We start from the raw sequence: 26,674 nt of genomic DNA, 5'->3' as shown, positions 1-26,674 counted from the left end.
CTAATAGATATGGTTTTAAAATATTTTACAACATTTTATTGGCACTTATTTACAAATGATTTATACATCATGTTATCCATTCACAACACTATTACTATCACAAAAATAACAATAGTATATTTATTTGTATAGCTTACTAAAATTAAACAAAATATAAAACTTCTAAGAATTCAGAAACCGAAAAAAAAATACTTATAGGGACTACCATAAAACTCTCCATGGGGAACGTTGGTTGCCCTAGGGCAACAATTTGGTAACATGTTCTAATGGGTAACATGTGACTATAAAATATAAGATAACATTTTATTCAGCTTACTGGGTTTCTCCGCATGGAAGTAATATTGTTATTGAGAACTTTTCATTTATTTTTAATCAGACGAGATTTGTAATGATAATAAGATTTAAGAAAATAAAAAAAATTATTTCGTTCACATTTTAATGGAGTACAATGTTACTTTCCGATGAAATTGTACTCTGCTGGGCGAAGAGAGATAACTAATGGTACTTATGGGACAGTTTACACATTTGTAATTCTCTTTCTGCCCATTAGAACCAATAGCATTCTATTTCCACCCAGCAGTCAGTGTATGCTAGCTAGCTTCCATGAGAACCACCAATATTCATTTTTTTGCACAGCGTTCAATTCACTGGATAGCAAGGCCACACAATGAGTTCATCGATACTACTTCACCTAGCCAAATGCAATGGACTCTGTTTAACAGTGAACATGAAAGCACCACGAGCGTCACTGCCTTCTGTGCCTGCCAACATGACGGCGAAAAGTGAATTGTATTCTAGCGATTTGTAGATATCTCCACACCACCGATTAACATCGTGTACAGATTCGTTGTCGTTGAGCTTCAAGTGTGCGGTGACAAACGACTGAGTGGCCGCCTGTGAACAGGTCTTCTCAATGGCGGCCATGTTGGATTCGATGGCGACACCTTCCACTCTCAAGTCCTTCTCGTCGACTGCCGCAGCCTTGATGTACGGTTCATAGGTGCTGAGGATGCTCTCTTTTGCGATGACTGACGCTAGAAACAATAAAGAATAAATAATTAAATTCTTTAATAAAGAATCAATGTAGAAAAGATTGATGAAAAATAATGAAATTCCTGTTGAAATTTTGTAAAGTAATTAGATACTATAGAAAACTGGGAGAGTTCCTCAGATCTGCCAGATTTTAAATTGTCTTGTAAATAAAATTAGATGAAAATAACTCAAAAGGTTCTGTTTAATTATGTTTTGAAGGTAAAACGAAAGAGTTAGGGAGGTTAGGATTTGGCCTTTAAATATTAAAATTATTCGAAAGTTTTTGATACTTTTATATAACACAAATAACGAAAAGTTGAATAACATAAAAAATGAATGACACCCAAACAGGAAATAATTGAGAATTATAGAAGAATGATAATACAAAAGGATTATGAGAAAGACAGAACATGAGTTTGTGGCTCAGGGTACGACAAAACAGAGAGCGATCTACGATCCCATATATTTCTATATCTAGATCGCAAAACTTAGATATAGAATCCTATAGGATCGCAGATCGTTCGCTGTGTGTCTGCACCCTTTATACCTAAATCTGCACCCTTTACCCATAATATGGGAACGATGGCGTCAAAAACATAAAATACAATACACAAAACAAAAACATACATCATAAGGCATGTTTAGCAAGACAGCATTTCCGACAAATCATCACTCATATATTCACTAACACTGTAGTACGCCTTGCTTTTCAAGTGCTTGGATACAACTCTCTCGAACACTCTTAAATCCAACTGTTTTACTACCGTAGGCAGCCTATTGAAGTATCGCAATGCCGGACTCCTGAAGCACACCTGTGATCTCTGAAGGCGTACTTTGGGAATATCAATCAGCTCTCGATGTCTGGTGTTATATTCATCCACATCAGTCCGAGTCAGCATGTACTGCTGGTTCTTCTTGACATACATTAGACAGAGAAGTAGGAAGTGGCAGATCACTGTTAGAATACCAAGTCTAACATAAAGGGGCTTGCAGTGTGCGCGATAATCGCTTGCGGTGATGATTCGGGCACCCTTAAGCCACAGACTCACACCCGGTTGCACAAAAATCTGTTAACTTTAATTCCGATTAAAGAGAGAAAGCTCTAATTGGTTATCGTGGAATTTAATCATAAAAAATTCAACAGGCTTTTGAGCAACTGGGAATTAACATTAAACACAGGACTCTGTACCAGATAAAGAGGGTTTGCTTCAACTATATAAAGCGTTAAATTAATATAACTTTCCAATTTGATATAAATTGGCTTAAGAGACCATTTAAAGTGAACAAAACTAAAGCAATTGAAATTGAATGTACTATAAAAGTATGATGCTATTCATACTCGTTCAACCGGGCGAGTGGAAATAGTTCAATTAGAACTAATGGGAATTTATTTTCATTGTACCGGTCACTTTCACTGATATGGAAATCCAGCTATAATACTGTTCAGTGATCGATCTTCAATGTACAGATTTGTACAATTTCCTACATGAAAATGAACACGAAACCCCTTAACTTTCACAATAACAAAATCTCTGCCTGCATTGATAATAGTTATCAATTAGTTTTCCAGTTACTGGAAAAAACTAGAAAATTCTCCACTTACCATATTTACCCTCAGGCCTTGTTACGTAACCGAAGAGACTTGTAAACTGTATCTCTTCTTGAACTTTCTCCTTGTTCCTTTCTTTATTATTATTTTGTTTAAGAACATGTTTTTTGTCAAATGTTAATGGGCCACTGAGTACTGCATCACCAAACTCAATACCTGAAATAGAAGAATAAATTATTATCACATGAAATTACATTACAATCAAACATTAATTATTCATTCAAAAAGAATAAACGTAATAGTGATTTAATTGGTTTACAAGATACAATGTGTAGCCCTGTAAGGAAATCAGTAATTAGTAATAATACTCGTATACAGGAGTTTCGAACTCCATTTTCCTGAATAAAATTATAGTTTAAAAAATAGAAAATAAAAATACAGTTAAAATCACTCTTAATTTTTAGGAATTGAGTAGCCTGAGTTACAGTTTTGATGAGTCTTAGTAAAGTTGAAATGGACATTCTAGATAAATCATCAGAGTGTCCACGGAGTGGGAAATTGGGAATTATATGGGAATTTCGTTTGTGCAGGAAATATATGGGTATATTTTTTTTACTTCCGTCAACTAGCTAATTTTCAAGGACAGAGTTGAAATCTAGCAGGTAGATGTATAGTTCAGGCAATGAAAGCTCAGAAGAAGGCATTGTGGGAATAGTTTGGTGGACAATTTTTGACCCCACAGTTCTGTTTAGGTAGCAGGGTGATAAGCAAATCAAAAGTTCCCCCCTCACCCTCTGTGCTAAGGTGGTAGAGGAGGCTCAAAGGTACCATGTTTTGTTTTTCGCATATATATTGGAAACTATGCATCTTACGGACATAAAAATGAAAAAGAATGAAAAAATCTTTATCAGGCGGAGTTAGGACTTATAAGTCATTTCTATCACTCAACCTTTAAGCTGCGTTTACACCAAAGTTGTCAACAAAGTGTTTATTTTGCCGTCCTTATAGATTCTATTAAATTATACATAACTTAGCAAACACATGATGTGCATGTGTGTTTGTCAAGTTCCGTTCAATCTAATAGAATCTATAAGGACGGAAAAATGAACATTTTGTTGGCAACTTTAGTGTAAACGCAGCTTTACATAACTATTCAGTACAAAATTTAAGCTTATAAAATTTCCTACTATTATAGCAAATAATATGATGGCTGATCTTATTGGAAATGTTACTTACTGTTTTGAAGTTTGAGTTTGACCAATTTGAGAGCAGTAGAACTGTCCTCGATTGAGTCGTGTCCGTGACCGGCCTGAATTTCCTCGTTTAGAAACATCAAACTCAACACGGACAGCTTCGTTTTCCTTGCTCTCAAGCCTGACATGTTGAAAATGACGCTCGTGTCTATCACATAGGGGTGCATCATCTGTAAACACACATTGGTCACAGTGCTACAAACATTATAATACAATACGCTAGTGGTTGGTCTAGTGTAGTTCGTTTCTAGTATGTTATGTCCATAATGTGATTAAAAAGACACATCAAAATTGTTTTATCCTCATCATCCTAGAAGACTATTTACTATAAGGAGCGCCCCAAAAAGTGGGTGGCTCGTTGAAGTAAGTGATAACGCGCTGGTCTAATAATCAAGAGAACCCGAGTTCGAATCTCGACCGGGGCAAAAAGTTTTTGACCAGCACAATCACATTCATATATACGACCACCCCGTCTTTCGGAGGAGCAGATAAGCCGTCGTTCCCGATCACCTAAAAAGTAGTTGTCATCTCTCAACATCATCCCTCTCACTCATTACTCACGGACAAGCCTGAGAGCTTATGTGGGCATCAAGAGTGACCTCATGAATCACCACGGTATTTTGAAATCCTAAAACAATCAACATCATTTCTAAAGGAAATGCTAAACCCTGCTCTAAATAAAACAAGTTTAGACTTGGAAAAATATCAGAGTTGACAAATTGCTCGAAATTTCTATCTTTTCCATATGACTGTATATTATCATAGAGAAACAATAGCTCAAGTAGATATCCCATGGTATAGGGCGTTTATGTCGCAACTTTTACTGTTATCTCAAGCCGATAATCCAAGTATTTCTTTCCCAAAAAGCTGTGTGACGCTGGTAGTTTCTCATATTGTGCGGTTCATACACTCTTACCCGGCCAAAACAGTAAAAATCTACAATAATCGATAGTAATCGACTTGAGATAACAATAAAAGTTGCGACATAAACGATCTATACCATCGGATATCTACTTACGCTATTGTTTCTCTATGATATTATATTCTAATTGACAACCCTGCATCGGCTGTGTTGACAAATTGAATACTGTATATCCAGTCATATGAGCTTGCATGATAAAATTGAAATTTCGCACAATTTGGCAGCACGGGTATCTTTTCCAATTCTTAACTTATTTTATTCAGGGTAAAGTTCAACATAATTGATGGGTGGGATATTTTCTTCTATCTCATACAGATTTTTCTCTGTTATTTTATCTTGAGAGCATTCACTTATTGCTCTTTGGATTAATTAATAAGTTTATTTTGTAAAATCATCTTCTCTTCCTTATTTGCTCAACTCCAACTCATTCTAAACATTTTTTTATCATTATTCAAATCAATATTTGCTTATTGCTCTTTGGATTAATTAATTCTTCTATATCATCAGCTCCTTTCTTTTTTCAGCTTCTTTTTCTCTTCCATTTTTATCTTGTGAGTATTCGTGATTGCTCTTTAATTAATTAATTAATCAGTTCTAAATTCCAATTTTTCTATTGTTAAATCATCTTTTCATTCTCATTTGCTTACATTCAGAACTCTTTTATCTAATTCTAAACATTTTTAATCTTTAATCAATTGGTTATATTACTTGCACATATTTGTGTATCATTTGCATGATGCTTGATTGGGAATTTTTGTTGAGTTTAGGGGTGGGCTGTAATTGATTATTAGTTGCTATGGCTTCTAGGGAATTGAGCGTTTATTATCAAAATGTGAGAGGTTTAAGGACCAAAACTCATGTGTTATTACAATCTTTACTTGCTTCTGAGTATGACTTGATCTTGTTGACTGAAACATGGCTGAATTCTGGTTTTTCTGATAATGAGGTCTTTGATGAAAGATATGTCGTCTATCGCCGGGATCGCCCCGGAAGTGACTCATGTCGGGGAGGGGGAGTTCTGATAGCGGTTCGTAAGCAAATCCGTTCTGAAGAGTGTGTCAACATCAACTCATCTTTCGATTGTCGGAGTTTTGAGAGCTTGATGATTAAAATATTTGATAGGGATGGTCCTATATATGTTAATGTTGTTTACTTCCTCAACTCTGCCAATTCTGAGAGCTATGGAAAGTACTTTGACTGTATTGAAGGATATGTCCACTTGATTGGAGATCGACTGCTTATTGCTGGTGACTTTAATTTGCCTGAAGTAACAGATTGTAATTATGATCTTCACAATGGTTCGGTAGCAGCTAAGAGGTTAGGAAATTTTCTAAATTTCTTTGACTTGAAGTCAATCAATGGAATAAAAAACTCTAACCTACGCACTCTAGATTTGGTTCTTTGTGGTTTACCCGTTATAAACGTTGAGCATGACTCTAATGCACTGGTACCAGAGGATATTGAGCACCATCCAGCCCTAAATATAAGTTTGATAACTGGAATTTCTGTGAAACGGCGATCGCCCGTTAATGCTCCTCCTGTCTATGATTTCCATAGAGCAGATTATTTTGCACTGTATAATTTGCTCAGAGATTATGACTGGAATGATTTGTACAGATTTGAGGATGTTGATGCGGCCGTTGACTGGTTCTACGGTGTCATTTATGAGTGTTTTAATGCCACGATCCCCCTTAAAAGCATCTCAAGTGAGAGGTCTAAGTATCCGCCTTGGTTCACTCGCCAAATAATTGACTTGGTTAAGAGGAAGAATAAATGTGCACGTAAACAGCGATCTTCAGTTCGTTACAAAGATGAATTTGTAAGACTGAGAAGGGAACTGAAGTCTTTGATTGCAGTTGCCTATCGGAATTATTTGCTGAAAGTTGAGTCTGACCTCGGTTCCAATTCCAAGAATTTTTGGAAGTTTGTTAATGAGAAGCGCAAGTCCGATGGATTTTGTGAGAAAATGACTCTGCATGACAAACATTTTGTTGGAGATGAAATTCCCTCAGGGTTCGCCAATTATTTCGGATCTGTTTTCTCACCAGTCACCGCTTGCTTTGAGGAGGGTGATGGAATTGAGTTTTTGCATGATACAGCCAATAGTACTCTGGAAGTTGCATCATTATCGGAGAAAAGTATTCAATCTGCAATCAAAAGATTAAAGCCTAGAGTAGCTCCTGGACCTGATTGTATTCCTTCCTTCATTGTTAAGGGTTGTGGTGAGCTATTAATAAGACCGTTGAAATATTTATTTGACCTGTCACTGAGAAATGGAGTCTTTCCAAGTAGATGGAAGGTCTCGAAGATAATCCCAATTTTCAAGTCTGGCAGGAGAGATGACATCATGAACTATAGACCAATCAGTATATTGTCTGTCTTTGCTAAGGTTTATGAGAGGGCTCTTTATGATGAGATTCTATGGTATTCACGACCAATACTGTCTGAAAATCAGCATGGTTTTCTTCCTGAAAGATCTGTTGTGACAAATTTATTGGAGTTTACAGTGTCTGCCTCCAATGTACTTGATGCCGGTGGAGAAATGGATGTGATCTATACTGATTTTAGTAAAGCCTTTGACCGTGTTAATCATTGTATATTGTTGAAGAGGCTGTCACAGCTGGGCTTTAGTAGTGCTTTGGTTGATTTATTCAGAAGTTACCTGTTTCAAAGAAAAAATTTTGTAACTGTTCAAGGAAGGGTCTCTCATGCTTATTTCAGTACGTCTGGTGTCCCCCAGGGTAGCAATCTGGGACCCCTTTTGTTCTTGCTATTGATAAATGAGTTGCCACTTCAGATACCCAACTCCAAGTGCTTGATATTCGCTGACGATATGAAGATCTACAAAGAGGTGAGAGGATTGGATGATTGCTATTCCTTGCAGGCTGATGTTGATAGAGTTGCATTGTGGTGCCATGTGAATAAGCTTGATATCAATGTAAAAAAATGTAAATGTATGACTTTCTCCAGAAAGGTTAATCCAGCTCGTTATCCCTACTCAATCAATGGTGTGTGCTTGGAGAGGGTAACAATGTGTAAGGATCTTGGTATTGTATTCAGTTGTACATTGTCCTTTTCAGCACATGTTGATCACATCATTGGCAGAGCGAACAAGCTATTGGGCTTTGTTCTGAGAAACTCTACCGGCTTCAATAATGTTGAGACTGTTGTAACTCTGTATCAGTCGCTAGTCAGAAGTGTCCTAGAGTACGGATCTATTGTCTGGAGTCCCTCTACTCATCAGGATACATTAAGAGTCGAACAAGTACAGAATAAGCTCCTTCGCTTCCTATTCTATATGCAATTTAGAAGAGCCTGTCCCTTGGGTTTTCCTTCTGGACGTTTGAGATCCCTTTTCAATATGGACTCTTTGAGGGCTAGACGTGACAGGTTTTCATTGATGTTTGTGGTGTCACTTTTGAAAAATTACATTAATTCACCCGCTCTCCTCTCTAGGATTGGTTTCCAGGTACCCACGTTCAATGTCAGAAGAGTTAGGACCTTTCATGTACCAAGATCAAGGACCCTTCATAACTTCTGCTCTCCACTTAATAGAGTTTTGAGGCTATTCAATAGCGTTTGTGAAGGTGTTGATGTGCATGGCCCTGTTAGTGAGGTTAGAAGGCGCATTATTGAGGCTATTCATAATTGAATTTGAATTCAGTTTCTGAATTGATTCAATTAATATGATGTCCGTGATTCTTATTAATTTTATAGAGTTGATCAAACATACAGTTTAAATCCCTTAGATTTTATACTTGAATATCTGTTGTTGTTAAAACTTATGCTTTCCTCATACTTATCATCTTTCTTATATATTTTTGAATTGCATGTACTGTATCTCTCATTTTTATTTCTTTTAGTAACTTACTTTATTCGATTGTAAATGGTAGTAAAGACTGTTTTGGGCTTAATGCCTGTAGTCTGTAATAGTTGTTCTGTAATAATTCGTTAATTGGATTTCCTTTAAAATCGTCATATCTTGTGAATGAATATCAGCATTGTTCATTAGAAATGGTGGCCCCATTGTGGGCTTTTTGTGTAGTATCTTCCAATTAATTCAAAGAGTTCTGTTGAAAATATAAACATCACGATTTATTGGTGTCAGAACTTTTTATAAAATTGTAGATTACTTCACAAGATATATGATTCTTCATTGAAAACAAATATGACATATCGACGCATGATATTTTTCAATTTCTATTTCATTTCATCCATTGACCACCCATGATGCCTAGGCCACACTCTTGTCGAGTCGCTGGCCGCAAGCACGCAATGGTTGACGAAAGTGTGGATGCTCGGCTCGCCTTCTCTTGACTGGCCTTTGCTTGTCTAGTCTCGACAAAACTCAGAGCAAAACCGAACGCTGGCAAAGTACATATCCACACTCTCACGCTCGTCGTCATTTGTACGCACTCGGCAAGAGTGTGGCGCTGGTATAAAAGTAGTATGTTGATTTGTCCGTAGAATATCAGATAACAACTACCAGTTGAAGGTTATGATTAAAAATATAAATTTCAAATAATAAATAACCGTCAACAACAGTTTTTTGGGGGTTTAATGATTTTATCAAACAAGATTAAGCCACATTTACTCGACTATAGTTCACTTGGATAAACAAAACCCGGGCCACACTTATACGGCAGCGTTCCGATCCCAATCCGATCCGATCACGGATGACAACGGCCTAGAATGGTGCATGCCACACATATCCGTCATCTGTCCCACCACTACCCCTCCATCACACAGAAATATCGGACATGAGTAGGATGGGAGCGCTGCCAGATAACTGTGGCCCAGGCTTGATACGATATCGATACATATATATTGAAACAATATATGATATCGACACAAGTTAAACATTAATCTTTAAACGTACAACTCTTACCTTATAAATAAAAATAGAAAACCTACCCTTTTTAAAATTGTTAACTCACAACATGTTTCGATAATGGTATCATATTGCCGAAACATGTTGTGAGTATATAAACAATTTTAAAAAGGGTACTTGGATTTCTATTTTTATTTTCAATTCTATTTTATATTCAAGAGTAGCCCTAACTGAAAAAAGACAACTCTTACCTTCATTGCTATTAAATCAAACTGCAGTGACTGTCCAACTAGAATCACATCACTAGGTAACAACTTTCTCAGGTCTTCCTGAACATCTTCAAGGGTTTTTGTAACATTTTTCATCATTTCTTTTGTGATTCCCGAATATTTCGTCAGGTAATTGATGATTTTGTTGTGTGGCTTCACCAGAGTATCGTAGACTGTCTGAAATTGAAAACAAATTACGTGAATGTAATTGACGAATAGAATAAAAACCACATAGATTAACAAAGTTGAACTGATAGTTTTTTTTTTTGGCAAGAGCTCTTCTAAATTCTAGATGAATAAAAGATTTGAGTATTTTGGGCAAAAGCTCTTCATAATTCTAGAAGAATAAAAGATTTGGGAATGTTATGAACAGGGATTTTTCAACCATATACATCTGGATAGCCTAAATATTCAACATTAAGGTGCAATTCCTTAGCGGCGTCTTGAGACGCGTGGTTAGAGCCGCTGCGGCTAGATCACGTAACCTATAAATTCAGTATTCAATTCAATTTTTATTTGCCATATATACAAGATTTTTACAATTACAAATTCACATAATAATTGGGTACATCATACAGAAATTCAGAATATACTCTATTCTAGAAATAATAAAAATAAATTACATATAACATAACTGAAATCCCAGTTGTACTCATTTTACCGGCAGTAATTAATTGCTAGCAGAGACATGTGTCTGATCGCTAGCAATGAGTTCAGTTCAAATCATTGAAAGATTTTTTCTTATTTTTTATTCTTGATTGAAACACAAAAAAAGAACTTTGTTAAAATTCACAAAATCACAATTTTTTTTAGGTATTCACCAAATCAATCTATTATGTGTAATTTTATGATTAAAAGTCTATTTTGAAAAATATTCTAGCTTTTACCCATTCATCAATATCTTTTGTAAGTTTTTTGTTTATTTTATGGGTGAATAAGTTTAAGGGAATCATATTAATCAGCATATTGCAGTTGTGTTCATACTGTCTTCTACTAGAAGATAATAACTGTCTTCTAATAGATTCGATAATTCATGAGATAGGAATCGTAAAAGCAATATAGTAGCCAACACTTCTAATTCATGTACCGCCATAACGTTTCTACAACTTAAAAATCAAATGAGTCCTCGAAATCTAATGAATTCATAGGTCATGTGCTCTAGCAGCGGCGGTTCTAACCACGCGTCTCGAGACGCCACCACAGAATAGGTACAGAATGGAAACTGTCAATCAAACGCCTATCCAACCAATGCTTTTTACATGGCACAAATACTAGACACGTCACGTGACCTTAGGAAGTTCCAATCCTGGTCTTCTGATTGGCTCGCGGCAGTGAACGAGATCAATTGATCCGGATCAGTAAAGTGATCCGAACCTCCCATCAATATTATTACAATGCGGAACTTCCAAACAAAATGGCGGATTTTTGCGCCAGGGTACTAGCCAAGTTTCCATACTGTATGAATACTGTGAGGCCACTAAGGAATTACACCTTGAGAGTTTGGATTATTCAACCTAAACCAGATATGTCCAGGTCAAATGATTAATAAGGTATGTTATTAATAATTATTATGAGCTTGTTAACACGGAAAGTTTGTTATCAAGCTTTCAACCATACAATGTAGAAAATTTAGAGTAATCCAATTTGCACTTTGAAAATACACGAGTAATAGCAGAATGGAATGTTCTCAGCACTTATTATAAAATAATAAATTGTACTTTTTAGTGCAAGGTTCTAAACCTGGGTGAAAATCTATCTTCATCTGCAAATTGGAAGCAACAGAAGGTTGTATAATCAGAGGTTTAATAAGTGCTTATCCTGGCGCTACAGCCTGATTTGGGCTTTGGCCTCCTCCACAATCATCCTCCAACTACCTATCTCTGTCTTCCGCCTTCCTCCTCCAGCCCCTGACTCCCATCGCTCTCAGGTCCTTCACCAAATCCTCCTTCCATCTTACTCCCGGCCTTCCTCTTCTTCTGGTTGTTTCCAATTTTTTATTCAAAATGACATTTTCGCCACACTGCACAGAAAGCAGCTGTTTTCCAGTCCCTACGTAGATCTGAAAGACCTTGTTTGCAGACGACTCTTGTCTGACGTAAGAAACAGGTTTCTTTTCCGGTCTAGGCCAGAAAGTGGTCTCTTTCAAGCCGCTTAGAAGTCCGTAGTTAATAAGTCATCCGCTAGATCGGGCGAGAGTCCACTTTCTTCATCAAAGTCTGATTTCAGTTCGAGTTTCGAATCAAACTAATTCAGAATTCGCTTCGCAACCATTCTTATTCAATTATTTATTGTTGATTAGCGCATTCCAAATTTTCAAAAATGCTTGAAGATGACGACGCCCGTGATATTCCAAGTGAAATTTTAAAAGAATCTGAAATCCTGACTGCAAATCTTCTACCACTAAGATCAAGAGATAGGTACGATAACAAGTATTCTTTATTTTGTATTCTTTATTTATCTTGTCAGCAATACCTGTAGTGTGGCGAAAAATATCGTTCGCACCACGGGAAAAAATGTTTTTCCGGCTCTCAATCTTTTCTAGTCCTCGGCCTACGGCCTCGGACTTGAAAACCGTTTTCGAGCCGGAAAAATCTCATTTTCTGCTCTAGGTGCGAAACATACTATTGCATTCTGTTCTCAGTCATTCTTTCAGTCATTATTTATGCTTACTTTTTATTTTATTATTTAATACTTTTGATCATAAAATTATGTATTTTCTTTTATTTGTTTTGAATATGTATTTATTGTATTAAATCAAATAAATTATGTGATTTGATTTCCACGTGTCCCAGCCAGCTTATCCTTCTAGCCTCGATGAACTGAAGAATATTCTTGCCTTGCAGAATTAATTCTATTGATCGAGATGAGTCAAAACAATATACTATGCAGCGTTGTATCCTAATATTAGGAAACTAATAAGCCTAATAATTAGAGATTGTGATTTGAAGTAATACTAAATTCGAAAATGAAGTTACCTTGAAATTTTCATCGACAATTGATATCCTAGTTAATTCATTTTGCTTGGTTGATGTCATACACATCTCGCAGTCTACAGCCCACATAGGCGAGTTGGGTTTCACATATGTGTATTCATCCTTTGTCATCACAAAATCTGCATATCTAGAACAAAAGTATTTATTTTTATTAATGTTACGAATGTGTAGATATTCAAAATTACTTACTTCTTTACATTGAGAAATACAATTAATTTCCCAGACGAGGAGCTTCGTCAGTCGTGATTGTAATTGGATTATTGATAATTGTTTCATGAAAACTGACATGGAAAAGATAACACTTTGAAACGACAACACTTCTACAGCTAGAACGCAAGATAGCATTCTGTCTGAGTAAAGGTAGAATACGACAAAATTACAATGGAATTTCAATTTGAATTAGGTTATGTATTTCATGTGAATTATGTACTGGTATTTTATCCACAAGTACTTTCAAGTACTTCGATTTCCTTTACACTGTTCGTAGAGTCAATTTAATACTGAAATCAATTTGATACTGTTTGTTTAATCAATTCAATATTTTAAAAATATTTCCTTTAATTTTGGATTTGATCCTGTTTAAAATATAAAAGTAACATGAAATCATTTCGCTTATATGGTCTACTTGATTCAAATAAAAACAATATAAAAACTTTTAGTACCCTTCAAGTTAAATGAAGTTTTCATTTTAACTTGAAAATGCCCTATGGTCGAAACTAGTCGTTAAAGTTTTTAATAAAAGGGTACTAAAAGTTTTTATATTGTTTTTATTTAAAGAGTAATTTTGTAATTTGCTTTTTTATGACTGCCCAAGTCAGTAAGTTTCACTGTTATTGACAGTGTCAAATTCCCTATCACTTCTTTTCTACAACATCTTATCAAACTTATTTGATAAGATATTTTAATACATAAAACTTACCTATTTTGCAAATTTCCACTCAAAGGAACAGGATAACCTTCTTCCACCATCTGCCAAGCGGACAAAAGCAAATCTACTCTGGAGAACTGATCATCATTGGAAGAAGCTTCAGTATTTTCAAGATTATTGTTTCCAGTCTCCTTGTCGGAAATTGTATTATTGCTCTCTTTCTTTTCGATGGGAAAAAGAGATCGCAGCACACGAAATTTCTGATTCTTGTTATTCACGCCTTTCACAGAAAACGCTAAAAAATATTATAAATTTTGTTATTATTTGTTTGTATGCAAAGTAATAATTTCATTACCATTAAAAAATGAAAATAACAAAATAATTCTTACAAATATATTCTGTTTGACGAAAATTGAGATAGAAACAAAATGATTTTCAAGTGTTATGTATTCTTGGATGGCTATAAAACAACGTGAAACATATCAAATTCCAACTTTTCAAAATACAGTACACACATTTATTACCATGCAATTTATATTCCAATTATAATATATTCAATTGTTTTTTTTCGAGTTTTTTCAGTCGATCTCTTTTTCATGCTGTGTTTTTATTTAATGGGGATGAATAATTCTAATATTATTTTGAACTAGAAGGTAAACCGTGCTCTGCAAGGGTCTAATTTTTAAAACTTGACCTACTGAGATCTTGAAGAATTCAAAATTGGCCTATAACTATCCTCGGTAAATAAGAATCACTATGCAATATTTCAAGTTAATCAGTCAAGTAGTTCAGACATGATGAAGCATCATTCGTGAATTTCCTATCTCGTACGTGTATAAGCCAATTCTTTCCTTTATTATATTACAGATTTACTACGCATGGGATTGACAACGAATCATATGCAATTCGAAAGCATGCTCTATTCGGTGAGTAATATTTTTTCCTACAGATACCTTGAAAAGTGACCATTTGTGCACTGATTGGAGGCCGCAAAGAATCACTTTTCCGCTTTAGTGCGCAAAGTATTACTTTGCGTACTCCAGATTTGCAGCATGACAACGCAAAATAGTTAGTAGGTTATATGGAGCACCAGTGCAGCAAAATCAAAATTAATTTGGTACCACTGACTGTGGTATAGTAAGGTCCACGTTATGATGGCAGTGGAGAACGGCGTTGCCTATTTATTATATGTGCCTTGATTATAGTAATTTCAATGCTTACATAAGATAAACCCCCTTCAAGCAGTCAGATAAATTTTCAATTGAATTACTAATCCTTATAATTTAATTATTATTATTCAATTTTAAATAAATTAAGGTTTTTATTAATAATAAAATTACACAAAAACATTTGATGGATTTCAGGCAATTTTACCCATAATTACCCACTTTTCATATTCAATGATAACTGTAGGAAAAATTTAATGTGAAATACGTGCGCAAAGTTCGTTTGTGCACTCAAGAAACCATTATTCCGCACTCGCCTACGGCTCGTGCGTAAACGTTTCTTTCGGTGCAGCAAACTGTCACTTTGCGCACTAGTTGCACAAATAACTAATATGTTTCACAATTATCAGAAAAATTAAAAATCTAAGTACCCTTTTTTAAAAACTTTTATTCACAACAGGTTTTAACATAATTAATGATACCTTCGCCGCTCCAGAATGTTTCCATCCTTATCCATCGCTACTAAAAACCTATCTAATAATATTCAAGTAAATGATGAATATTTCAACAATACTTCAATATTTCAACCAATTATGAAATAATGAATCAATAAACATTTCAATAAATAGATTATTAAGGCATTGAATACCTTGACCTAAATAAAATGATGATTTTAAAATAGAATACTCACTTTTTTGAAGATGAACCATTTGTGACCTAGTGAGGGGAACTGCAGTCAATTCCTCGATCAAAAAACCGTCATAGTTGAATGGCGACAGAAATTGAACTTTGAAATTCAAATCGGCGAAGTTAGGACATGAGGATTCGTTGGACACCACATCGTAAGCTGACAGTCCTTCAATGATCAGTATAACGGTGTGTGAAATCCTGTTGAACTTTTCAATGTCACACCATCTGAAAATAATAATTTATTGTTCAAGTTTTTAAAAATTTATGAATTCAGGGCTACTTGTATTTATAAAATATAATTATAGTACCCTTTAAAATTGAAAAAAAAAATAAAAAACAAGAATACAAATTGTAATGTAACTACTAGTTTCGGTGATCACACCATCGTCAGGTTATAAAAATAAATGTTTACTAATCATTAATTTCATTTTATTTAATATTGATTAGTAAACATTTATTTTTAAAACCTGACGATGGTGTAATCACCGAAACTAGTAGTTACATTACAATTTGTATTCTTGTTTTTTAATATTTTTTCAATTTTAAAGGGTACTATAATTCTATTTTATAAATTATTGTTCAAGATATACCTATCAGGTTTGCAAAACGGATTTGTTCTACGACCACTCAAGCAAAGTATCACATTGCTCACTCATTGTAAGGTTAGAGATCAACCAACTAGCCTGAAAGGTTGAACGATTGAAATAACAATAGGTATAGTAAATAGCTACTCAGAGAGAGTAAACAGTAAACTTGAAATACTAAATACTTGAGTAATTAAAATCATGATCTACTGGGAAGTTGACAAATTGACAACTTGCCTAACTGAATACTTGATTATTTAGTGAAAACTTGGCAAACAGGAACATCAAAACCGTGTTCTAAAAGTGCGTACAGACTTTCGCTCTGCTCCGCAATCGAACGTCACTCGAGTAGATCAATTGATGATCGATTGAGGAGCAAGAGTGGAACGCGAGAAGAGCTAACATCTCCCGTAACGTTCATGATCGGAGCGATTGCAGAGCGTGCGTGGAGCGATTGCGGAGCGAGTGCGGAGCGTGTTGGAGGTGCGTATATCTGTACGCAATTTATGTTGGTGTCACAGCATCGGTTGAAGTATTCAAGTCGTTGCAAAATGTTCTCATTATAGTATAGTTTTGAAAATCCTTTGCAAAAAGACCCCTGTTACGGAATGGATTGTGATGTTATGTTTACATTATAACATGATCGTAGATTAAAAAGTGTATGCAGCAGTTTTATAATGTCTTCAAAGCACTCGTGAGTCGTGAGATGTTTATGACACGCTTTAAGACAGTGTTAACTCTACATCTAAGGCTGGTTACAGAGCTCGACCGACCGTCAGTGCGTACGTCAGTCGCGCTTGTCTTTTCCATTGATATTCCATACAGAGCAGGACTGAAGGCATGCATGCGCACGGTCAGGACCATGCGTTTAACACTGCGTACGAAGACGGTCAAGCTCGTGCGCATCCGTTCCATCGGTCGACTGACGCGCTATTGAAGCAAATAGAAGCTTTAAGAGCTGTAGTGATCAGTAGCCCGATCGCAATAATAACCAATGTGCTGACACCTCTGCCCGACAATCAGCTGATATTGAATTGAATAGCATAATGAATGAATTCAATTGATAGTGTCATATTTCAATTCAGAGTTTTTCTATACATTTCTTCAATCATTTCTAAATTTTCAATTGGAAAAATCATATATTATTATTATTATTATTATTATCTACATTTATTTGATTCGTAGCATAAAGTGACTGCAAGTATTCCCAATGGTGATACAAGCTCGAAATAACTCATCAAAATTTCTGATGGACATTCAGAAGTAGTTGAAAAATTTATCTACATCCTCAAGCAATGATGTAAATATAGTACTGAATCCCCCTTGAAATGCTCTTTGGCGACCAACGGGTGAACTTGATATCTTAATCTTTGAATCTTTCGTTTACGAAGATAATACGCTGCAATTGAACAATCTGTAAATGCGTCCATTTTGTGAGTTAGAAAAACTGATGTATGGAAAGGATGGTACATACGCACTGACGGTCGGTCGAGCTCTGTAACCGGCCTAACTCGTGCGTTAAATACCCTTTACATAAACTACATAAACTTTACATAAACTACTATTAGGTGTTCAACGCTGCAAATGGGTGACAGGTTGATCTCCAAACTTCTGAGAAGAATATGAATAATTGAAATTAGTAGTATGTAAAATTTCGCTTTACTCAAGCTTTTAAAAGTGAATGTCGTTACTAATCAAAGATTAATGCAATGAACTCAGCTATCATCAATTATCAACTCTTAAATCGCATTCAGATTCGGGGTTCAGTTTCTTGTTCTAAATTATTGGAGCTTGATTCCCATCCCAAATTGTATCTGATAACAATATAATAATTATTAAGGTTCATACAGACTTATGCGCCACAAACACGCGCATTTCACTTTTCATCAACTGATACTATGCTTTTTAATTCTGTATTTGTACAAAAACAGTAAGATACAGGTAATAAGGTGGGCCGTCCACTAGAACCGTTTTCGTCTGAACTAGCATCGGCCGAAAACTACCGAACGCGACCGAACGATCCCCCAACAAAGAAAGGAATAGATACTCGTCCATTGCAACAGGTTCATACGGCCGTCTCCGGCCGATCAATTTTTCGATACGAATTAAATGGGATTTTCCGGCTCTATCCGGCCGAACTAACTAGTCGAGCTGAGACAACAAAGTGTTCCTAACCTAGAGTTGTTTCACAGTTTGTTTTTGTTTTTTGAAGTTGTTCCGTTTTATAAAGTTGTAACTATGGACAATGAAAAGTTGATAAGTTTGGTACAAGAGCATGTTCCATTGTGGGATATGCGAGACAAAAGATATCATCGTCGTGATCTGTGAACAAAGATTGCTTGATAATGAATAGCTAATTTAGTGGATATTTGTTGAAGGTAAAATTATTGTCATGAATAACTGATTCAGTGGATATTTGTTTCTTCAATTTTCAAAATCTCAATATAATCATTATTTATGAAATATTCGGTGGCTATGATAGTGGTTAATTCAATAATTGGCAACTAGACTGACGTAAACGGTTCCAATGGACGACCATATTAGACCGAATTAACGGCCGGCAGATTCGTCGGACCCAACGGCCGAACGGATCGGTTGAATACGGTTCCAGTGGACGGTTACCCTAAGCATCAGCTGATGAAAAGTAAAATGCGCTTGTTCGTGGCGCGTAAGTCTGTACGCACCTTTACGTATCTACAGTATGTTTCCTCAAAAATAATTGATGAATACAGACCTTGCTTTAGCTGGTGCATTGTGGCCAAGCTGAGAATACATTATGAAATGCTGAATATCGCTTATAAACAAGGGAATGCAACAGACAAAACCAACAGCCGCATTGTTACCCGCTTCATTCAATAAAATCCTTGGAGTGACCTGCAAAATATTTAAAGTAATATGAGATATATCTAATAATCTCTAGGCTACATATCAAGTTTTCAATTATAAAATTATGTATGTAGCCTACTCATCTTTCTGGGTAGTTTTTATTCAGTAGCCTACTCATTTTTATCTATAGAATGTGGAATATTTATGAAATATCAATTCATTGGCCGAATATCTCTTCATTAATAAAATCACTTTACTTGTATGAGCCAAAGTTTTAAAATGTTTAGATAAAAAGGGTACTACATGTCACTTTTTGTGTAGTTGAGAAGTTGATATTGTGGTAATTATTCATATTGAATGAAAAAGACTAAGAAATTGTCAAAAAAAAAAACACAGATTTATTGATACTTAGAAAGACCGGTTTCGGTTACCGTATTACACCATTGTCAATCTCTGATAAACTCGTTTATCACTAAAACTTTAAACTTGTTTATCAGAGATTGACAATGGTGTAATAACCGAAACCGGTCTTTCTAAGTATCAATAAATCTGTGTTTTTTGACAATTTCTTAGTCTTATTTCTTAGTACCGTATTGAATGAAAAAGACTAAGAAATTGTCAAAAAAACACAGATTTATTGATACTTAGAAACCGGTCTTTCTAAGTATCAATAAATCTGTGGTTTTTTGACAATTTCTTAGTCTTTTTCATTCAATACGGTACTACATGTTTTATATTGTTTTTATTGATCTCTTCATTCATATATTTGATCATCCAGCATCTATTTCCACATTATATCAATATGAGAGTGATTTTTGGGGTGCATCTGAAATATTGTAGATAGATATTTCCCAAAAAAGAATGAAGAATTCCACAATAGGTTGTAGTGGATATGCGACTGGGTGTAGTACACCCGTCTACTTGTCACCTCGGCATTTTGACAACAGGCGACAGTTTATCCCCTAGCAAAAGTATGTCGCTACCGTCAACTGGCCACCCCGTCAGCAGGTCACCTACGTGAATCGCAGGTGCCATCCTGTCCTGGACCATACACGACAGAGTGTCAACTTGCTTGCTCGCGTCAACTAGTCATCCCGTATGATAGTGACCTCTGGGACATTGACACATCGTTCCTTTTATCACCGTCTGCATACAAAATCTGGTAATAAATGTCTTAATTGACTGACTCATTCACTCACATTTGGGCCATTATAGGGATTCCTTATACTGTAGTGGTATTGAGAGAAAGTCAAAATCAAGACCTTTAAAATACTAAGACTCTGAGATTGAATAAGAATATTTGTATCTTACTGCTGTCTATATAGCAACCATGTTTCAACATTAATTAGTTGCTAGCACCTCACTATCAAAAAAAGATTCAACTTTGAATTTTTTGAAAGAGAAATTCAAATTAGTGCTGCGTTGCTCTATTCATGTATCCAGCCAATACATTATTATGTATTATTATTAAAATTGTATATATAATAATATTATTATTATTATTATTATTGGATAAAGTATAATGTAAAGCTTGACTCCTTCAGTCAAGCCTTCTATAGAAGGTTTTGGAGAAGCAAATTCGTCTGATGTTTATCTTTATCACTGAAATAGTGGATTGATAATTTGTTATATATTTTAAAATGATTCGGTTTATTCTTATCATTATTCATGTTCTATTTTTGTGCAATAAACTCCCTTCTTCTGGGGGTATCAGGACGAAGGAAAAAAGCAAAAAAAAATATTATTGTAATTGTAATTATTATTATTATTATTATTGCAATATCTCAGTAATTTCCATCTGTAGACATTATTATGTATATCCAAATAAAAAAATTGTATTTTCATCCTCTCTACATAGTTCAAGCCACTTTTCAATCTAATTAAATGGTTGAAGTTGTATTTGAGAGAAAAGAGCTTGAAAAGAATACAATTCTAGACTAATTAGATGTTTTTTCTTGTTCTTTAGATGTAATATCCAGTTAGTGTGTACCAAGTAGACGGGTGAACACCCAGTAGCGTACCCCTTTTCAACTCTGAGATTGAATGAAAGCATTAGGGTGGGCGTACACCGGTTAGTCAAGTCAAGACTAGTCACGATTAGTCACAATACTTCACATAGTTGTTTGTGAAGCAACACACACCGATTAGTCATTGCAATTAGACATGTCTTCATAAGCAACTATGTGAAGTATTGTAACTAAACGTGTCTTGTCTTTTCTTGACTAACTGGTGTGTGCCTAGCCTTGGGCTGGGCGTACACCGGTTAGTCTAGACAAGACTAGTCACGTTTAGTCACAATACTTCACATAGTTGCTTGTGAAGCAACACACACCGATTATTCATTGCAATTAGACATATCTTCATAAGCAACAATGTGAAGTATTGTGACTAAACGTGTCTGATCCTGTTTTGTCTTGACTAACTGGTGTGCGCCTGGCCTTAGTCTTGTCAACTCGTTTTCATGGCTCCTACTAGAATCGCAGGTGACATCCTGTCGTTGCAGTGAACGACAGAGTCTCTCCTTGCTCACTCGTGTCACCTGGTCATCCCGTCTGCATGGCACCTCCTTAGAGAGTTGAAACCTCAAGAACCGGTTTTAGAGGTAACATCCTGGCGGGATGAACAGGTGACGGTATGACACCCAGACGTCTACCCTAGATGACTAAGAGAAAAATAAATAGAGGTAAATCAAATATTCAAGCATGGTGAGACCTTTCCGCAAGGAACTCTCCACCAACAAAAAAACATATAAATTTACTTTTTACTCAGATAAATTATAGTAACAACTCAACTTTGTAGTCTAATCATGCCTTCAAAACAAGATGGAAAAATGATCGTTATTCGTTCAAACCAAGAGTTGTATATTGTAATCTTGAACATTCCCATTTCTTAGAAAAAAAGTTTACTTTTAATAATATAGTGTGTAATGTGTTTATGAAACGATTCACACTTGACTAACAAAACTTACTAATAAGTTAATCAAAATTCAAGAATAAAGATTTTCATACCTTCAACATTTTTTTTCTATCCCTCAACTCTTTTTTTAGTTTCTTATATTCTTCCTCAGACATTTTATAGTTGGAACTCATCTTTGCTTCATGTGTTTTTTCTTCATAATCCTGTAAAATAAGGTCATAAACAATGGCAATAGAATCTATTTTGAAAGCTCTCCAGAGAATAATTCTATTTTAATCAGAATTTTATAGAAATTTAGAGTAGGTCAACTAGAAATATTCAAACACCATCATTATATTTTTACCACTATGGAGGTAAGTAATTATTGTGAAAGTACAGAGTGTTCATAAAATAAAATCTGGGTCTCAACTTATAATTGTCATTTAATTAAACTCACTACTATCAACATTATGTCAAATAGAAAAAAAACAACTGAAATTGTCTTATCAAGAACCTTATAATTGCTCAATGTGACCAAATTTTGTCACCCGCGTGACCTTTCAAACCCTGCACCGTTACCGGTGCAAAATTGCTGACTTCGGTGGATCATTATTCTACATAGCCTACCAAAATTTCTGAAAATTTGGAAATGGTGTGGATTTGATAAATGATAGAGCTATCTGCTTTGTCAAAAATCTATAGAAAAACCAATGTTAATCAGATGCTGACTTTAGAACATGAAATGAGTCTCACAATATTATTTCCTACTGCATAAAAGTTGAAAAATATTACCATTACTACTGCATAAAAGTTGAAAAATATTACCATTCCTACTGCATAAAAGTTGAAAAATATCAACATTTTTTATTGTGCTAGTTTTAGTGTAGATACGAAACTTACCGATTTTGAAGACTCCAAAACAGCTTCGCTTTCGCATTCCGCTTTTTGACGTTTTTCATCAGGTACTTCCTCTTCTCTTTCTTCATCAATCTCTCTTTTCACTCCTTTTCTCTCACCTTTCTTCTTCGAATCGATAGGATTTGTTTTCCCTCCATTGTCATCCAAATTCTCGTTACCAAGGTTTTTGTTCTGGAAAACATAAAATGCTTCAAGATAGGAATACTTGATACCCAAGAGCTAATGTTCATAGAATTTCATTCATCGAGTTTGAGGACTGAAAATTTTGTGAAGTGAACAAGACTTAACCTATTTCGGACTATGTGTAATTTTATATAAATTTGGGAGAGGAATAGCACAAGGTTACCTTTTTTTCTCTCCCTATCATTTTGATGATTTACTTATTGTATGAATAAATATTGAATAAATAAATAATAAATTATTCCTTAAAAATAAATCAATTCATTTGTGTCAAAATGAAGAAATACAAAAATTAGTTTATGAGTTTTTTCCGAATACTTTTTTGTTGGATGAAAAAATAAAATTAACTTTATTTCACATTTGAATAATAGATAATCGTTTCATAATTATACTGGCAGCAATTTTATATGGACGCTGCCAGTTTGAACTTCTTAAAAGAAGGTGATCAACAGTAATGAGACTCATAGGTCGTAAAAGACACATTTTCGAACAAATTTTAATGTTAGGCTATCTAATGAATATCACGAATACCTCTTCATAGATGAGGATACCATCTTGAATGTCCAAGTAACTATTAAATTATCTGAATATCCGTCGGCTAGATAGTATTCTGTTGCCATCAGTATGATTTTGATTTGGAGTTATATGCTAGTGATATCAATTTCATATCTTTAAGGTCTCTGCCTACTGCATCATACTAGGACCGGTATAGGAACGTTAGAGGAACGGCACATAGAACAAAGAATAGATGTATTTTATTGCCTGGCAATGCCCACTAGACCGGTCTGTAACCGTACCGTATAGGAACGTAACATGACCGGTCTCCGTACAATTTCTCGGAGAAAATACTTTGCTAGTTACGTTCCGTTCCGTTTACGTACCGTTCTACAACCGATGTATAGCCGCGTATGTACTGCGTTCTAGACCCGGAGAGATATGCACTGTGCGCCAGTGGATGGTCATCATACGCGTTGTAAACGCGGACATAACACGTTTATAACTTGTATGTAACGTTGTCGATACGTAGCAGTGAGCATTGGTAAAGATGTTACCTGCCGGTCACAATCCTATACCGATCCTAGTATGATACGGTGCAGTGGGCAGACACCTTTATCGAGGAATTTGGTATCATCTGTATTTTGATATCATTATCTCGATAAAAATCTATCAACCCAAGAAACCAGTGATTCAGTTTTTCTTGGGGTTCTAGTTCTTACCTGTTGCATTCTGTCTTTGTCGTTCAGTTCTGTCAACTCCAGAAGTGCTGCCAATTTTTTTTTCTTTCTTGTAAGTCTGTCAGATTTTCGTGATAGAATTTCACTCATACCTGATCTCAAATAAAAATTTATCTAAGACGTAGACCTGTAAAAAAATTCTACAATAAAAAACTTAATATACACAGAGTGTTTACGAACTCCCTACGAATACTCTAGGGCATTGTTCCTGGGTAAAAAACATATCTAAATATCATATTTAAATTGTCCGGAAGTCTTCAGTTACTCACACAGCGGCCATTTTGCTTTTTTCATTTATAATTTTTTTCTAAATAATAGTTAAACATACGAAATTGAATCTTTGCACAATCATTTATAACAACTAGACAAACCTACAACATTTTTCAAATTCTTGAAACAAAATGGCGGACATTTAGAATTTAGTTTCTTGAATAACTCAGAAACCGTTGGTTTATGAAAAAATTACAAGAATAACTGATTTTAGTAAATTTAATTACCTATCGATTGGTAGCTGATGTTTCGAGATTGGACCAATATTAACTGAGATTAAATTTACTAAAACAAGTTATTTTTGTAAAACCAACGGTTTCTGAGTTATTAAAGAAACAACATTTTAAATAGCCGCTATTTAGTTTTATGAATTTGAAAAATTATCATAATTTTTTGTAGATTTGTAGCTTGTTGTATGAATGATTGGGCAAAGATTAAATATCGTATGTTTAACCATTATTTAGAAAAAAATAAGTGAAAAAAGACTTCGGGACAATTTAAATATGATATTTAGATATGTTTCTCACCCAGGAACAATGCCCTAGAATATTGGTATGGAGTTCGTAAACATCATGTATATTGAATAAACACTCAGAGAAGATTAACTGGACCTTTTTGGTCCAACTGGATTTTTGGTTTTAACACGCTGCACACAGAGACGCTAGTAGCACATACTATCTACTACAGGAACGGGGGTCTGACGGGGGATTGGGAATGTCCATAATTCTGACTCCGCTTTCCCGTGGTAGCTTGATGGATCCCTATGAGCAGCATGCTTAAGGATAAGACAGTAGGGCGGACATGTAACTTCTTTCAAAAAATATGATTCTTGTAAATTATATCAGCGAAAATGCCAACTTATAGTTAGTCAAAAATATTAACCAATTCTTATAAAAGATTTAATCTCATTTTAACCAGTGTTAAGAAAATCAAATACTGTACTGGATAGAAGATTGAACTACCTAATCAAAATATTGTTTATTAAAAATATTTTTGTATTTTTTCTGCCCAAAGAACTGATGCTCACATGAGCCCTCTAAGCTTCTGCAAGGGTATTGAGACGGATAAGAATGAGAGATAAATGAGTGGTCCCAAGTTTTAGGCGGGTTTCAAACCACCGGAAAGAGATATTTCAACACATGAATAATAAATTTGACCAAATACATTTTATATTTGGGTTTTTAGATGAATTAGTGAACAACCTAGACATAATTTAAGCCTCAACAACAAAATAAAAAGTAATTAAGTGAATTTAACAGCTCTAGAAATAGTAAGGAAATAATTGAACGGTCTATCAAAATCAATACCATGAAGTATTTTTAAATTTGTCAACAAAGGAAATAATTTACCACACGCATGGTAAGTTACATGAATCTTCTGCAAGAAGAATGAACATTGAAATAAGAACTACTTTATATTACAGCATTAAAAAAAATAGCAAGAAGTTGCACGGTAAATTGAATGTTTAAAAACCAAGCAATTTAAATAGATTATAAGACGTTTAGAAAAATATAAATCTGTTAAAAGTAAAATAGTTGCCCAAGCAGGTTAGTAATTAAACCGGACTGTATATCATCAAGATAGAATATTATTTTTTCTATAGGTCCGGGCGCTCTATAGGATTGATTTACCTTGAAAGAGTTACGACTTGTAATAACACGTGGAATTTAATTAGTCACCATAAATCAAATAGTAATTTACAATCTGAATATACTTGTGATTCTCTGTATCGTCTTCTAATATGGCTAGCAGGCTAGATAAACATAACCTTAAAATCTTCAATGTGTTCTTGACAATGCCATCTCCATCAAGTCTGCATTTTTGAATCTCAAATAAAATTGATTATATGGAAAAAGAATTATTTGACAATATTTAGAAGATTCATACTTTATTGTCCTATCTTCAAGTAATTCTATTCTTTGTAATTTAAAAAACTTTTTCTACTGAGTTGATACCTGAGCAGCCTAAGCACAATCCGACTACTTGCAATATTTTATCATTGCTCGTAAAAAATTAGACGTTTTATATTTTTTGTTCGAGGACTGAAATTTATTGCATCTTGATCCCTGGCATATAAAACACTTTTATGACAAGTGGTAAACAGAGATGTGAGATGAATATTTTAATTCACGTCAATCAACAAGCAATTCAAAAAAATGTAGATGTGATTCTCACTTGAGGATATTCAATCAA

The 26,674-nt window shown here is 34.8% G+C and overlaps 1 protein-coding gene across 1 annotated transcript; it reads right to left on the bottom strand.

Moving 5' to 3' along the window:
* Window positions 1-114: 114 nt before the first annotated feature.
* LOC111048144 (RNA exonuclease 1) lies at window positions 115-26,258 on the bottom strand. Its single transcript, XM_039427754.1, has 12 exons — window positions 26,111-26,258; window positions 24,194-24,340; window positions 22,779-22,967; window positions 21,992-22,102; window positions 18,892-19,031; window positions 15,575-15,798; window positions 13,769-14,012; window positions 12,832-12,976; window positions 9,839-10,033; window positions 3,818-4,004; window positions 2,636-2,797; window positions 115-1,034 (listed from the first exon to the last, which is right to left on the bottom strand). Exons 2-12 carry the CDS (start codon window positions 24,299-24,301, stop codon window positions 688-690), a joined length of 2,052 nt encoding a protein of 683 aa, XP_039283688.1. The 5' UTR covers window positions 24,302-24,340; window positions 26,111-26,258; the 3' UTR covers window positions 115-687.
* Between the last annotated feature and the right edge of the window lie 416 nt (window positions 26,259-26,674).

This window comes from Nilaparvata lugens, chromosome 5 (assembly GCF_014356525.2).
Source record: "Nilaparvata lugens isolate BPH chromosome 5, ASM1435652v1, whole genome shotgun sequence".
NCBI lineage: Eukaryota > Metazoa > Arthropoda > Insecta > Hemiptera > Delphacidae > Nilaparvata > Nilaparvata lugens.
The sequence above is the reverse complement of the archived record's forward strand: the minus strand, read 5'-3'. Positions and strand labels throughout refer to the sequence as shown.